This window comes from Ornithorhynchus anatinus, chromosome X1 (genome assembly GCF_004115215.2).
Source record: "Ornithorhynchus anatinus isolate Pmale09 chromosome X1, mOrnAna1.pri.v4, whole genome shotgun sequence".
Classification (NCBI taxonomy): Eukaryota; Metazoa; Chordata; class Mammalia; order Monotremata; family Ornithorhynchidae; genus Ornithorhynchus; species Ornithorhynchus anatinus.
Window position 1 is genome coordinate 33,894,289 of NC_041749.1, and position 13,363 is coordinate 33,907,651.

General features: G+C 54.7%; 1 protein-coding gene across 3 annotated transcripts in view; it reads left to right on the forward strand.

The window, feature by feature from the left end:
• CAMK2A (calcium/calmodulin dependent protein kinase II alpha) overlaps positions 1 to 13,363 on the forward strand; it is a 74,130-nt gene continuing 60,767 nt past the window's right edge. Inside the window, exon 1 of one of the 3 annotated variants that reach the window (XM_029049990.2) lies at positions 1 to 255. In XM_029049990.2, the coding sequence (XP_028905823.1) occupies positions 194 to 255 (62 nt within the window). In that variant the 5' untranslated portion in view covers positions 1 to 193. The remainder of the gene's footprint in view (positions 256 to 13,363) is intronic. The other 2 variants (XM_029049992.2, XM_029049991.2) reach the window with 2 other exon arrangements.

Genomic DNA, 13,363 nt, shown 5'->3' on the forward strand with positions numbered 1-13,363 from the left:
TGCGAGGCCGAGGAGACAGATTGCCCTCATCATTATCTCCCGGCTCGCCAATCAAAGCGATTCCCTTATTTACCTCTCCGAGGAGAAAGCCCGCCGGCTGCCCCGGAGGGACGGCAGAGCAGAGAGGGCCAGCCGTCACCCAGCCCGCTCCCGGCCGCTTGCCCCGTAGGGACGCCCCCCGCCGCTGCCCAGGATGGCCACGATCACCTGTACCCGCTTCACGGAGGAGTACCAGCTCTTCGAAGAACTGGGCAAGTGAGTGGACTCGGAGGGGGAGCCGGCCGGGGTCCGGAGGGAAAAGTGCCCGGGCACAGCTGGGCGGCCGGTTGGGGGCGAGGTACCCAGCCGGGAGGCGGAGGGAGCCTCGGGCTGAGGAGCCCAGGATGGGAAGCGGTGGAGGAGGAGGAGGAGGAGGAGGAGGAGATGAGGGCAGAAGCGGCCGAGAGAGAGAGAGGGACCGAGTTTCAGGCTGGGACTCTTTTCCCCCCCCCCCCCCCCCCGTCGCCCCCCTTCCCCATCCCACTCCCTCCGGCTCCCCGGGGCAGAGTTTCCAGCGAGGGGGGCTGGGGCGTCTCCTTGGTAGCGGGTAGGTACCCCCGGGCCGGGTTGGAAAGCCCCCCCCCCCCCCCCGAAGTCCAGCCACCGTGGTCTTGTCGGGGTCACCTCCGACTGGGGCTGTCCCGGCCTGGAGCCGGGGGCAGGGACGGGGCGGGACTGAGACAAGGGCATTTCTGGGGACGGGGCTGAGCCGGGGACAGGGCTGGACAAGCGCACAAGGAGCCCGCCCAGAGGACCGAACTGCCGAAGTTATGCCGGTCCTTGGGATTTCGCTGCTCTGGGAGGGAAGAGGGGGAGGACACGAGGCAGTCCTCGGTGGCATCTGCCCCGAGGGTCCGGACAATTCAAGGGACCCCCTCCCCCCCACCCCCACCAACCCCAAGCCCTCCGGAGGAAACCGCCCAGGTGGGTTGACCCTCGCCGGACTTGGGGAGGGTGGGTCGGCCGCAGAGGCGCTGGGGAGCGAGGACCGTTGGCCATCTCCCCGGCGAGGGTCCCGGAGAAAGGGAACCTCGCTTCGTACACGTTTGGGTGCTGATTCTGGGGCTAGGGGTCGACGGGCACCCGGGGGCCAGAAGCCCCTTCCAGCTGAGAGAACTGGAGGGCGGGGGGGGAGAGAGAGGGGAGAGCAAGTACGGACCTGGCGTGTCCAAATAAGTACGCGTGTCTTTGTATGTAACCTCTTCTGTGTGTGCGTGCGTGCTGGTTTTGGACCTGCATATGTGAGCGGCACCCGTGGGTGAACGAGTGGGCTTCATCTGTGTGTGTGAGCATGGGCTCCGTCAGGGCCGAGCGTACATATGTGTAAAGGAGGGCTCTGCCTGGCTATATGAGGAAGTGAAGGTCCGGTATGAAATGTAGGAGCGAGCCTCGTGCGGGCTTGGTGTGTGGGGGGGGGCAAGTGTGGGTAAGTGCAGGACGCGTGCAAAGGAGGGAAGGTGGAAAAGGTGGGGGGGGGGTGCACAGATAGCAGGATGGGCGTGCAAATGTATGAGAGGGGAGGCGTCTACATGCATGTGCTTGTGTGTGTGTGTGTGTGTGGCGGGTCCGGTTACGCCTGCAGATTCTGTGCCCGCTTGTGTTTCGCTGGGTGGGGGGGGTGGAGGAAGTCCCTCTCCGCATCCTGCTTGACTTTCATGCGTTCATTCATCCAATCGCATTCACTGAGAGCCACCTATGCTCAGAGCACTGTACTAAGCACTTGGAGAGTGCAATATGACAATAAACAGACACGTTCCCTGCCCGCGACGAGGGCAGCCCAGGAACGACGAGCCCGCTCTCGTCTCCGACTTGGACAGAGCTAGCCTCAAAGTCTTTCCTCAAAGTCTTCAGCTTGGAGGGAAGGGAAGGTGGTAGGAGGAAAGTAGATCCTTTACTGTCTATTAATAAACAGATGAAATAATACAGCTATTAATAAGCAAGTGCCTTTTGGGGTGCACTCCATATTTAATTTCCCTGAGTTTGATGGCTGCGTCATGGATAAATAGTGAAATGAAAACGGAGATGTGACTCAGTCACTCTAAGTGAAAGTAAAAGTGTTTGGCCCCAAGAGGAGATGGATATTATTTAATCCTGGGTGTCTGTGGGGGTGTTCCCGGAGGCTTCTAGAGGCTTCTTTTTTTCTGATCGCTGGCATCCGGGGGCGGGAGCCTGCCGCTGGCTCTTGGAGGTGTGGGAGCGACTGGGTGAAGGGGATGGCTGGGGAGCTGGGAATGCAGAGAGGACGGGTTTGGGGATGGGAAGAGCTGGACGGGGCTTCAGAGCAGGGTGTGAGCACAGGGAGGAGGCCAGAATGACCGGCGACAACTCAGGCTGGGGCAAGACTGGCAACGGATGGTCTGAGATGCTGGCCAGGACCCTGACTTCCCCGCTGGGTTTCTTCCCGAAGGGACACCCCAATCTCTTGGGTAAACAGGAGGGATTTCATAACCTTCTGCGCAGAACGCCAGAGGTTATTTTTCTGTTTGCTTTCAGCGGCATCCCCGACACCTCCCAAGAGACCGATTCCCTACGGCTAGCCAACCCTCACCCCGACTTTGTCCAAGCCCGCGTGAGGCAGAGGGTTTTAGGGGAAGGGTGGATGTGGCGGGGGGAGGGGGGGAGGGTGGTCGGAGGGTTAGCATGGAGGAGAGAACCTGGGTTTTCTTGGGAATTCCAGCAGACGTTTCAGAGAGGTGATTGGTTCCACGCTCCCAGGGAGGCCCAGTGAAGCCCAGCCTGCTTAGCTTGCCCAGCTCAGAAGGCATCGTTGGTATCTCTCTCTGTGATCCCCTTGCCTGGGTCTGAGCGAATCCCACCTACTGCCCTTCGACGCGGGAAGCAACAATCAAGGCCGGCCCTGGCGCCAATCCACTGGGGCTCCAGAGGATGAGGAAGTTCGGCCCCCGCCCCCGGCTGGGTTCGCGGGGGCTCCTGCCCTGGAAGGGGTGCTGCAGTACAGCCTCCGGGCACAGCTGACAGACGGAAGGTGACAGCCGCAATCGGCAAGAGCACCCACGCGGGGCTGGCCAAACCGTTGCGTTAGCCAGAAGCCACCTCTTGGTCCCTCAGAACGGCAGAGGGTGCTGCAGGGGCTGGAGGCGGGGAGGACCAAGCTGTCTGAGAGGACACCGCCCGTTAACCCCAATGGCTTAATCAGGAGATGCAGGTGGGGCAGCCCGGGGACAGAGAAATAGCCTGGTGGACTTGTCCAGGATTTCCGCACAGAATGGGGGAATGATCTGAGGGGGAAACTGAGGAAAGGCTGGTCACCCCCTCTCTTCCTGCCCGTCACTTGAACGCTAGTGATTCCCTAGGTGGCCAACGGTGGCACTCCAGAAAACCAGAGCCTTAGGCCCAGGCGAGGTCACATACACCGTGCCAGGGAGCAGCGTGATGCGATGATGTCACGTGGTGGCCATTTTGCGGAAGTCGGCTTGATCCGGCCCGAACCTAGAGCGTCTGTCCAGGTTGTCCTGAACACCCTCCCCACCACTTCCAATGCTCTAGAATACCAGGACCGCGTAGTCTGGCACAGGGCCTGAGACAAGGAACTTGAATGGCAGAGCGCGGCTCATTCCTCAAAGAAAATAATGGCATCGAACTGCCTGCGGTCCTATCAGACGTAGACACAGGACTGTCCAGCTCAAAACTGGACTGTCGAGGATAATAGGAGATGCTGCCAACCCAGTGATCCCCCTCAGCTCTCTTGCCACTGCCTCCATCTCTGGTTTCATAATTGAGCATGAGCTGTGGGCTGAGCATGATAGAAGCCTCTTGGAAACCTACAGCAGAAGTAAGAAGTTTCCGTCCTCATGGAACTTACGGTCTAATGGGCAAGAGGGTCCTGGGAAAGAGCCATTCCCCCGCCAATAGCCTCTAGATAAAGTCAGACTAGAGCAGTGCCAGCGGGAGGGGAGGGGAAAAACTAGAGCGAGGCCAGAGGCCAGGCCGTACCACCCACTCCCGGCCCAGTGGGTAGTGAGGCTTCCCCAGGGAAAGTGGATTCCTTGAGGGTGGAAGGAGGGAAGAACTAATCTTTCCCAATCTTGGGGCCTGCCTTTGGGCGGCTTCCCCTCCCCAGCCTGGAGCAGCACCCGCAGCCCGAGCTACTTTGGCCACCACTTCTCTCTTCCACTTCTCCTGCTCAAGTTCTTAGGGGACTGTCCATCCCGCACCGCCGGCCTGCAGACCTGCCGTCCTGCAGATGCTTCAAGGGCACGGCTAGGTTGGCTGGTGGAGCCGGGGAGGGGCTGGGGAGGAGCAGAGGGGAAAGAGGCGCAGTCAGGACAGGGTGGGGAAGGGGGTGGGGGCGGGGGCAGGGAAAGGACCGCAGTAGGAGGGCTGCTGGGAAGCTGGAAAATTAGAGTGAGATGGATGACAGGAACGCCTCCTTCTGGCTCCGAGATTCTCTGGGGCTCTCGAATCCACCCCCACGGCAGGTTAAGGGAGGGACGGAGGAAATTATCATGCAGTACTGTATAATCATCAGCGCTTCTCCAAAAGATCTTCAGAAGTGGATTTTATTTAAAAGAGAAAAAAAAATACAACCCACACTTTTCTCTCTAGAAACAAGAGATTCTTAAACCGACGGGGCGGAGGTGGGAAGGGGAGGGAGCATCTGCAGGGGCTGCCGTTGGCTGGGAAGGTGGGAAAGAGAAGCAGAAAACGTGGATTTCCTTATGGCGAGAGGCGGAGGGGAGGGGGTGTCTTTCCACTGTGAGGCTTGGTGCCAGCTCTCCTCCCCCAGCCTCAACATATTGGCATCCAGGATGCTCCTCCCCCGCCCGGGGACACTCAGTTTCTAACTTTCCAGCCCAGGTCAGTGGGTGGGAGGAGGATTGAGAGAAGAGCCTACCGATCTGGGAATTAGGAGACCTGGGTTGCGGGGACAGCCGAGTCTCCGACCTGCCGAGGGACCTTGAGCTCTCTCCGCCTCAATTTCCCCATCAAAATGGGAAGGATAAGCCCTGTGAAAATGGGACATTAGCACTTCAGAACCACATGCGGCACAACCTCGGGCAGAATTATCACCTTCCGGCTGCCAAGAGAAGATAGACAGATAGACTGAGCACAGGAGACCTGTCCAGTGTCTCTTGCCCGTTTGACTCTAAGCCAGTCTTCTTCCTGGGTTCCTTGTGGCTTGAGCTCCGGACCCTCGAGGAGAAAACTGACTTGGGTATGGGCAGGGTGGGAGGATAGGGGATGAGAGTCCTAGATGTGGGCTTCCGTTCCCGTTCCCAAATTATGGAGCCATGAAAGACCGGATCGCATTGATTCTCTTTTTGATGGGCTCTTGGGGAGGCTGCACAAATGGAGAGTCCCCAAAGATGCAATCAGTTAAGGCTGTGGGTATCTTGGCAGAGCCCAACAGCTGCCATTTTTACAGCTTGGGCTAATTCAACCTGACCCCGCAGGGGCTTAGACAGAACTAGGGTTTTTCTACTTCCTAAAAGGAAACAAATCCTGGTTTCCACTGGCCAAGAGCTAGGGTGGAAAGGAGAAGGGGCTGGGGCAAGGACGGAACTGCGGTCCTTTTGCCTGCTGACAGGAAACCAATCCACCGGTCAAGAGTATGGGCACTTTTTTCAACAATGGGCCTCGGGTTTGCAGAGCAGCAAAATGGATTAAGACTTTTTCTCCTCCTCCTCCTCCTCCTGTCCAGCCCAGGGGAACCTCAGTGACTTTTTTATGGTATTTGTTAAGTGCTTACTACGTTTCAGGTACTGTACTAAGCACTGGGGTAGATACGAGATAATTGGGTTGGACACGGTCCCCATCCCACGTGGGGCTCACAGTCTTCAGGAGCAACTTCTCCACTGGCTCTGGAGGTGGGCTTCCCGAGGGCTTGAATGGGTGAGTGGGGTTGGGAGTGTGTTGAATTGAGCTTACCTCTAGACCATTTGGCAGCCCAAGACTCTGGCCTGTCGTGGCCCCCACCCGATGCCCATGTGGTGGTGAGGAGCTGGGGAGGTTGAGGGCTGGTGGGAAAGGAAGAGGGAAATCGTTCCAAAGGGAAAAGACATGTTTCCTCTCAAGCTGTGCACATGTTCTGGTATGTGCATAAAGGCCCAGGACCCACTCAGCCTCCCACACACAGACTGAAACACACTGACACTCTGCAGATCCCCCGCAACACACACACACACACACACACACACACAATGGCACCACTGCCAACCCCCACTGCAATCTGGGACACCCTGGACCTCTCCCCCCGCTAGAAGCACACGCCTTTACCTCGCAGGGCATCTGGGAAGGGTATGCCCGGATGCACACACTCACACACGTGTGTACGCTCGGGACCTGTAAGCCCGTCAAACGGCAGGGACTGTCTCTATCTGTTGCCGACCTGTTCATCCCAAGCGCTTAGTACAGTGCTCTGCACATAGTAAGCGCTCGATAAATACTGTTGAATGAATGAATGACCACTGACGATCCGCACCAGAGGCAAACGGCCTTAACTCGGAGTCATCCCCACCCCTGACCCTCCTTGCTACAAGCAAGAAACACCACTCGCCAAACGCTACACGCACAGCCACAGAAACCCTCCCCTTGCACACCCGGTAAAGAGCCCCCCATCACCGTTGGTCCGTACAGCTCGTCCTGCGTAGAATTCAGCTGAGTGATATGGAATGCAACCCAGGTGGATGTTTAGGATCAGGGAGGAGAGATCCTGCATACAGTTGACTGTCTTTAAAACAGTGAGTGCAGTATTTGCCTCAGTAAATACATTTCGGGGGTAGCCAATGTCATTTCCTACGTGTGTGGTGTGCAGAGAAAAATGGTTTCATCACGCACACACACACACAACACAGACACAACACACCCCCCCCCAAGCCTTGACTCTCTGAATGTCATCTCTTTCCCTCGTTCTCATTCTCTGGTGAAAGATCTGTGTATTTTGGGCTTCCTGAGAGCTTTTATCGCTGGCTAAATGTCTTCCTTCCCCTGGGTCTCAGATTCCTCACCTGTCAGATGAGGTAAAGAATACCCTCCCAGATGGGGTTGAATTTGGATCTGGGCTCCGCCTGTTGGTCCAGAGGAAAGAGCATGGCTCTGGGATACCTAGGTTCTAGCCAGTCAGTCAATTGTATTTCTTGTGCGCTTACCGGGTACAGAGCACTGTAGTAAGCGCTTGGGAGAGTACACTATAACAATATAACAGACATATTCCCTGTCCACAAGAAGCTTTCAGCCTAGAGGAGGAGACAGACATTAATATAAATCAATACATTACAGATATTGTAATGTAAGTGCATTGGGGCTGGGAGGGGGCATGAATAAAGGGAACAAGTCAGGGTGACGCAGAGGGGAGTTGAAGAAGGGAAAATAGGCCTTAGACAAGGAAGGCCTCTTGGAGGAGATGGAGGACGGGGAGGAGGAGATAGTCCAGATTCTATCCTTTGCGGCTGTCAGTGGTGAAGGGGTCTGGCCCAAACCACAGAGGGTGTTGGGTGAGGGGGTCAGGACCAGCAGGAATTCCAAAAGATAACGGGCTAATGCAGATGGCACAGACCAGCGCGGCTTCACGGCAACTCCCGGCCCGGGCCGTGGCTCCCTGCCTTAGTATAGGCACTCTGCTTCGGCTGTGAGCCGGTCAAACACCTGAGAGTGCATTTTGTGATGTGTGCGCGGCACCTCGAGGGAAACGTAGGGCTAGAATGCCCATTTTCAATGGGCATTTGTCAGCATCTCTTAGCATCGTTTAGATCACTGATATGACATTTGGGGCTCACAGACATGGAGATAGAGAGCTATTTTCTCCCCCAAGGGACCCGTCCCCTTACCACAGAAATTCTGGACTCTGTGGCCATTGAGAAAAAGGATAAGCATTCATTAGGAAACAGGTTGAGATCTTATAATGACTTTTACCTTAGTAACCTATCCACTTTACCTCCTGCTTCTCCCTGAGCCCTTGCAATTTTTTTGCCCTTTTGCAAATTTTTTTTTTTAGTCTGTTCAAAGAAAACCAACGGCAGCCAAAATGTAGAATATGTTGAAGCTTCTGTTGGTTCAGTGTTCTTCCCAACAAAACAGAATATTCCGTCTTCCTGGCTTCTGCTTCAGCACCTCCTGTGTCCCCCTGCGCTTCTGTTGTTTTTGGCATTTGGGAGGCCTGGGGCTTCTGCAGTCACAGCCTACCTCATCCTAGGGGCTTCTCCCGCTGCTTCTGGAGCCCCAAGGCCGAGGCTGAAGTGGGGTCCTGGGGTGAGGGTGGGGCTAAGGTTATAACCTGAAAGATCAGCAAGAGGAGGCTTTGGAGACAAATCAAAGCCAAGTTTCAAATGTACAGTGCATTGCATGCCAGTGGGGACTCAGGAAATTCCATCCCCATTATTCGGGTGAAGGAAGATCCCGGACTCGTCCTCCACTTCTGGGGCGTGGATGGACCACGCTTGATCTGAAAGCTTCGCTGTCTTAGCCGAGTTGGGGGCAGGCCAGTGGGGAGAGTATGGAAATAGAGCAATGTGGCCCATGTTTCCAGGTGCTCGGGGAGGGGATGAGGGAGGCGAGGTCCGATGGGTGGTGGTCCGGTGAGTGGTGGCTAAGGTGTTCTATCCCTAGCCTGCGGAGGATGATGAGGAACATCATGTTCCTTTTTCCCAGTTGCCTGTCATCTCCCAGGCTCCAGGCTGCCCCTCTCCTCTGTGGCTCTCCGGCCACATCGTCTGTGCCATAGTCCCGTGGTGAGGGGCCTCCCACGCCGTCACTTCGATTAGTGTGACAGACCCTGGCCCTCTCCCTTCCTGCCCCGCCGCCCCCACCCCTCCCTTCCTGGTCTTAGTCCCTAGGGTGTGGACCCTCTCCGTCGCATCCCTTCTCCAAGCCCTTGCCTCCTCGTCTCCCAGGGAAACGTCAGTCATTCCCCTTCCATCTCAGAGTGATCACCACCGGGTGTTTTAGGGCAGGGGGAGATTGCACTGAATTGAGGGTTGGGGGGGTGAAAGTAGGGTGAACTTGGAGTGGGGGAGTTCCCTGCCCCAATAACTTGGTTGTAGAGGGGGCGGGAAGGAGACTAGACCCTGGGCAAGCATCCCAGACTGCCTGGGAGGTGAATTCAATAGAGCTTGTGTTGTCAGGCAGGGAGAACCACAGGGAGACCCTTGATGGGAGGAAGGATGGGTGGGAGAGATAGGTGGTGGAGCAGACTCCAAGATGCTCTGTGTGTGTGTGTGTGTGTGCACGCGTGCGCCCGCGCTGCCCTAATTTCATCATCGGGTTCTCTGCCCAATCAATAATAATAATAGTTGTGACATTTATTAAGCATTTTCTGTTTCAAGCACTGTGCTGAAATCAATCAGAAGCGTTTATTAGAGCGCTTGCTCTGTGCAGAGGAGAGTACTAAATGCTTGGAAAGTACAATAGACTTAGTAGACAGGATGCCCGCCCTCGAGGAGCTTACTCAAGCGGTGACAGAGAGCTGTGTCCAGGTTCCGAGTGTCAAGCCTGCCCACTGACTCCCTACCCATCCAGGAGCGTAGGGTGGGTCAAGCTGGTCTGAGCCGGGTCCCCTCATCCCAAACTGAAAACTGTGAGCCCCATGTGGAACAGGGTCCGGGTCTGATCCGATTCTCTCGTACCCACCCCAGTGCTTAGAACAGTGCTTGGCACAGAGTAAGCGGAGGCCAGTCTAGTTCTAGGTGATTATCCGCACGCACCGACTGGGTACAGATGCTGTCAGAGAAGTCCTCACTCACTCCAACCCCCTCCCTGATGGAGGGGAGAGAGGAAGCCAGCCCTGCCTTGATTCTACCCCTGGGCCTTTACTGTCCGAAGTCTCTCGTACCCCAGGCCGCTGGTGCTTGGCCACCTCAGCTGAAACCTCGTTGCAACTGGGCTTTCCAGTTCCTGCTGCCCCTCTGCCCTTCACCGAGGGTATGTATGGGGATGGGAGGGGACAGGCGTGTGCACACTACATACGTGCATGGGTTGGGAAGTGTTGGAGGGTCTCCAGGGGAGGTGCAGGACTTGAGCTGGGCAAGGTTAGGACAGCTGATAGATGTGTGTGTTGGGGGGGTTCCCGGTGACTTGCCTCTGCACAAGTGCAGATATTTGTCACATTTCACAGGCCATTAGCAGGGTCCCACCTTCTCGGCTTAATTACCTGCCATCTGTCTGGGCTCGGTCTTCTCTAGGGCAACTAGGGAAACCATCCCCATCCCCAGTGGATATGGAGGAAGGAGTGGAAACAGGGCATGGGGGACTTCGGGTCCAACAGAATCTGCAGGTGCCACACTGCAACAGGAACTTTCTCATTCTTTTTTCCTCACCTCCCTCTTCTCCTTTCATCCTCTCTCTTCCAGCCAGCCCCTCTGGCTCTCTATTCCCTGGCTCTCCACCCCCACCCCACATCCTCTACCTCTCCCTTTTCTCCTTCTCTCCCAAGCTCTTGATATAGTGCTCTGTACACTATAAACACTTAATCAATACCACTGATCGATTGATTGATTCTTTCCCCTTTTTGCCCAGTCCCCGCATGGATCGATTACCCCAAAACCAATGCAGCCTTCCCCGAAGTTTGCTTTCCCCCTTCTCTGAATCCCTCCCAGCCACATCATCTTCCAGTTTGACTCTTGGCAGTGAGACTGTCCCCGAAGGTGGCGCAGGCAGATACTTCCTCTCAGGAAAGGAAAACACCCACGCAAACTCAACCAGGCTGACCAGGCTAACTAGACGCTGACCTCCGACTTCCACAGTTACCCTCAGTTGTCCTCACCTCCCTAATAATTATAATAAGTGTGGTATTTGTTAAGCCTTTACTATGTGCCAAGCACTGTACTCAGTCCCGTGGTAGATATCCTATAGGTCAGACACAGTCCCTGTCCCACATGGAGGTCACAATCTAAAGGCAAGGGATGACAGGTATTGAACCCCCATTTTAAAGATGAGGAAGCAGAAGCACAGAGTTGTTAAGGGACTTCCCCGAGGCCACACGGCAGGCAAGTGGCAGAGCTGAGATTAGAACCCAAGTCTTCTGACTCCCAGTCCAATGCACTTTCCACTAGGCATGCTGTTTCCGGTGCTCCCTCCTCTGATTTCTAAACTCCCCCAGGTTTCATTCTGAGTCTTTGGCCCTTTCCTCCCTAGGACTTTTCTCTCTGGCCACCTTGTCAGCCGGGCCCAATCCCCACCCCCGCTCCTTCGCTTGATCCTGGGCTCCCGCGGGCCATCTGCTCCTCTGTCAGTGAGGAGGAGGGGGCTGAGTGTTCTGCTTTCCACGGCCTCCCTGCCGCAGACTCGGTTGCTCGGAGAAGAGGCAGTAAACATGCCTTTTTTTAAACAAAGAAGAAAAAAAGTGAGAACCTGAGAAGAAGGTTCCACGGGCTCCATTATTCTTGTATGAGAAGCATTGTATTTGCGCAGTTTTGTTTTTTACGCTCCGCCACGCAGCCCACCGCCTCCATCGGACAACTTTCTCAACTCCATCCACCCAGGCAAGCCATGACAGAGTCTGGGGAAGGAGCCAGGGCTCTCACTACCTTGAGGATTGGATTGCAAGCACCTGGAGAGCAGGGACCTTCTCAGTCCTGGGTGCCGTCTCCCTGCTTCCCTGTTAGACCTCAGCTCCTAGCCCAGGACCGGGCCTCCAGAAATACTCCCGAAAATATTCATTTTCAGGGGCGAGTACAGAGAGGGCAAGTCAGTCAGTCTGTCAATCATATTTACCGAGCTCTTACTGTGTGCGGAGCACTGTACCAGGTGGTTGGGAGAGTACAGTATAACAGTATAACAGACTCCTTCCCTGCCCACAGCGAGTTTACAGTCTAGAGGGGGAGAGAGACTTAAAGGGTGGGATCTAGACCTATTCCACTTGCTGGCAAAGCGCCTTGAGCTGGGATACTCTTGGGAATACTTGCCCTGGTGGAAACGACGATGTCTTGACCTCCATCTATAATGTGATTTCCTTTTTATTTTATTTTTATCTAACAGATAGGGAAGAAAATGTCAACAGTTTCCCCTTGTCTGCCTCCAGGGCCCTTTCCAGCTTTAACAATGTCCAAACCTCTCTGTTTTAGGTCCATGAGAATCATAAATGAGCTTAACCTGAGTCAAGCCCCGAAGTCCTGGTGGTAGCTAGTTAACTTCCAGGCGTCAACCGAATCGTGCATTCTGGGACTTGCTGTGGATTTCTGGAACTAGAGAGTCCACGAAGCTCCTAGGGATTTCTGCTTTGCTTTCACGAATGCCCAAGCTTCCCCGGAGACACTAGTTCCCTGAGGCTTGGAGGAGGTCTGAAGCAAGGGTCAAAATCACTGAATCCAGTCCTTGCCTCTGTATAATGTGGCAGCCAGAGTGAAAAAGTGTCCATCTCCTGAAGCTCTCCAGAGAGGGGGAATTCTACGGAGTCCCTTGAGAGCCCACATTGCAGCCACTATCTGAAAGTTCTTTGTCTAAACTAAATCCTTTCTGTTGCGGTTAGACCTATTTCCTCCTCCTCGTCCATTCCCATCGATGGAGAACGTACAGCGACCTTTGATACACTTACAGGCAGTTATACTAAAGTCTCCAGTCAACCCGCCAATAGCATTCATTAAGCGCCTTCTGAGTGCTGAGCACTGTACTGAATGCTTGGGGCTCTTCCTTTTCTCTAGGCTGAAATCATTCCAGTTCCTGCAACTTCTCCTCTCAAGTCTTATTTTCCCGTCCTTTAGTCATCTTCACTGGGAATTTTTCTGTGTCGCTTCTCAGTTCCCTCATACATTTTTCTCAGTAGTCTGCGAGTCCCATGTGGGATGGGGATGGGTCCGATCTGATTGTATTTTATCCACTCCTGCATTTAGTACAGTGCTTGATACTTAAGTACTTAAAAATACTACAGTTATTATTATTGTTATGGACGGACCTCTCAGTTGCTAAGAACAGGACCACCTTCTGATCTATTGCCTATCCACGGGCCTGGAAATCAGAAGGTCATGAGTCTAAGCCCCTCTGTCACTTGTCTGCTGTGTGACCTTGGATAAATCACTTCACTTTTCTGGTCCTCAGTTACCTCATCTGTAAAATGGGGATTGAGACCGTGAGTCCCACGTGAGACAGAGACTGTGTCCAACCTAATTTGTTTGTATCCACCCCAGTGCTTAGTACAGTGCCTGGCACATAGTAAGGGCTTAACAAATACCATGATTGTTATTATCGTTATACAGCCTTATGTCAGCTCATTCCCCCAGTAACACTTCCTTGATTCAGCTATTGCCTCTAGCATTTTTTCATGAGCCTTGGACTACTGAACCCCCTTGGACTACTAAACCCTTTCCCTTGCCTGGCCTTCCTAGACTCCCGGAGCTTCTTGAGCGGGTTTTGGCTCCTGGTCCTCTCACACCTC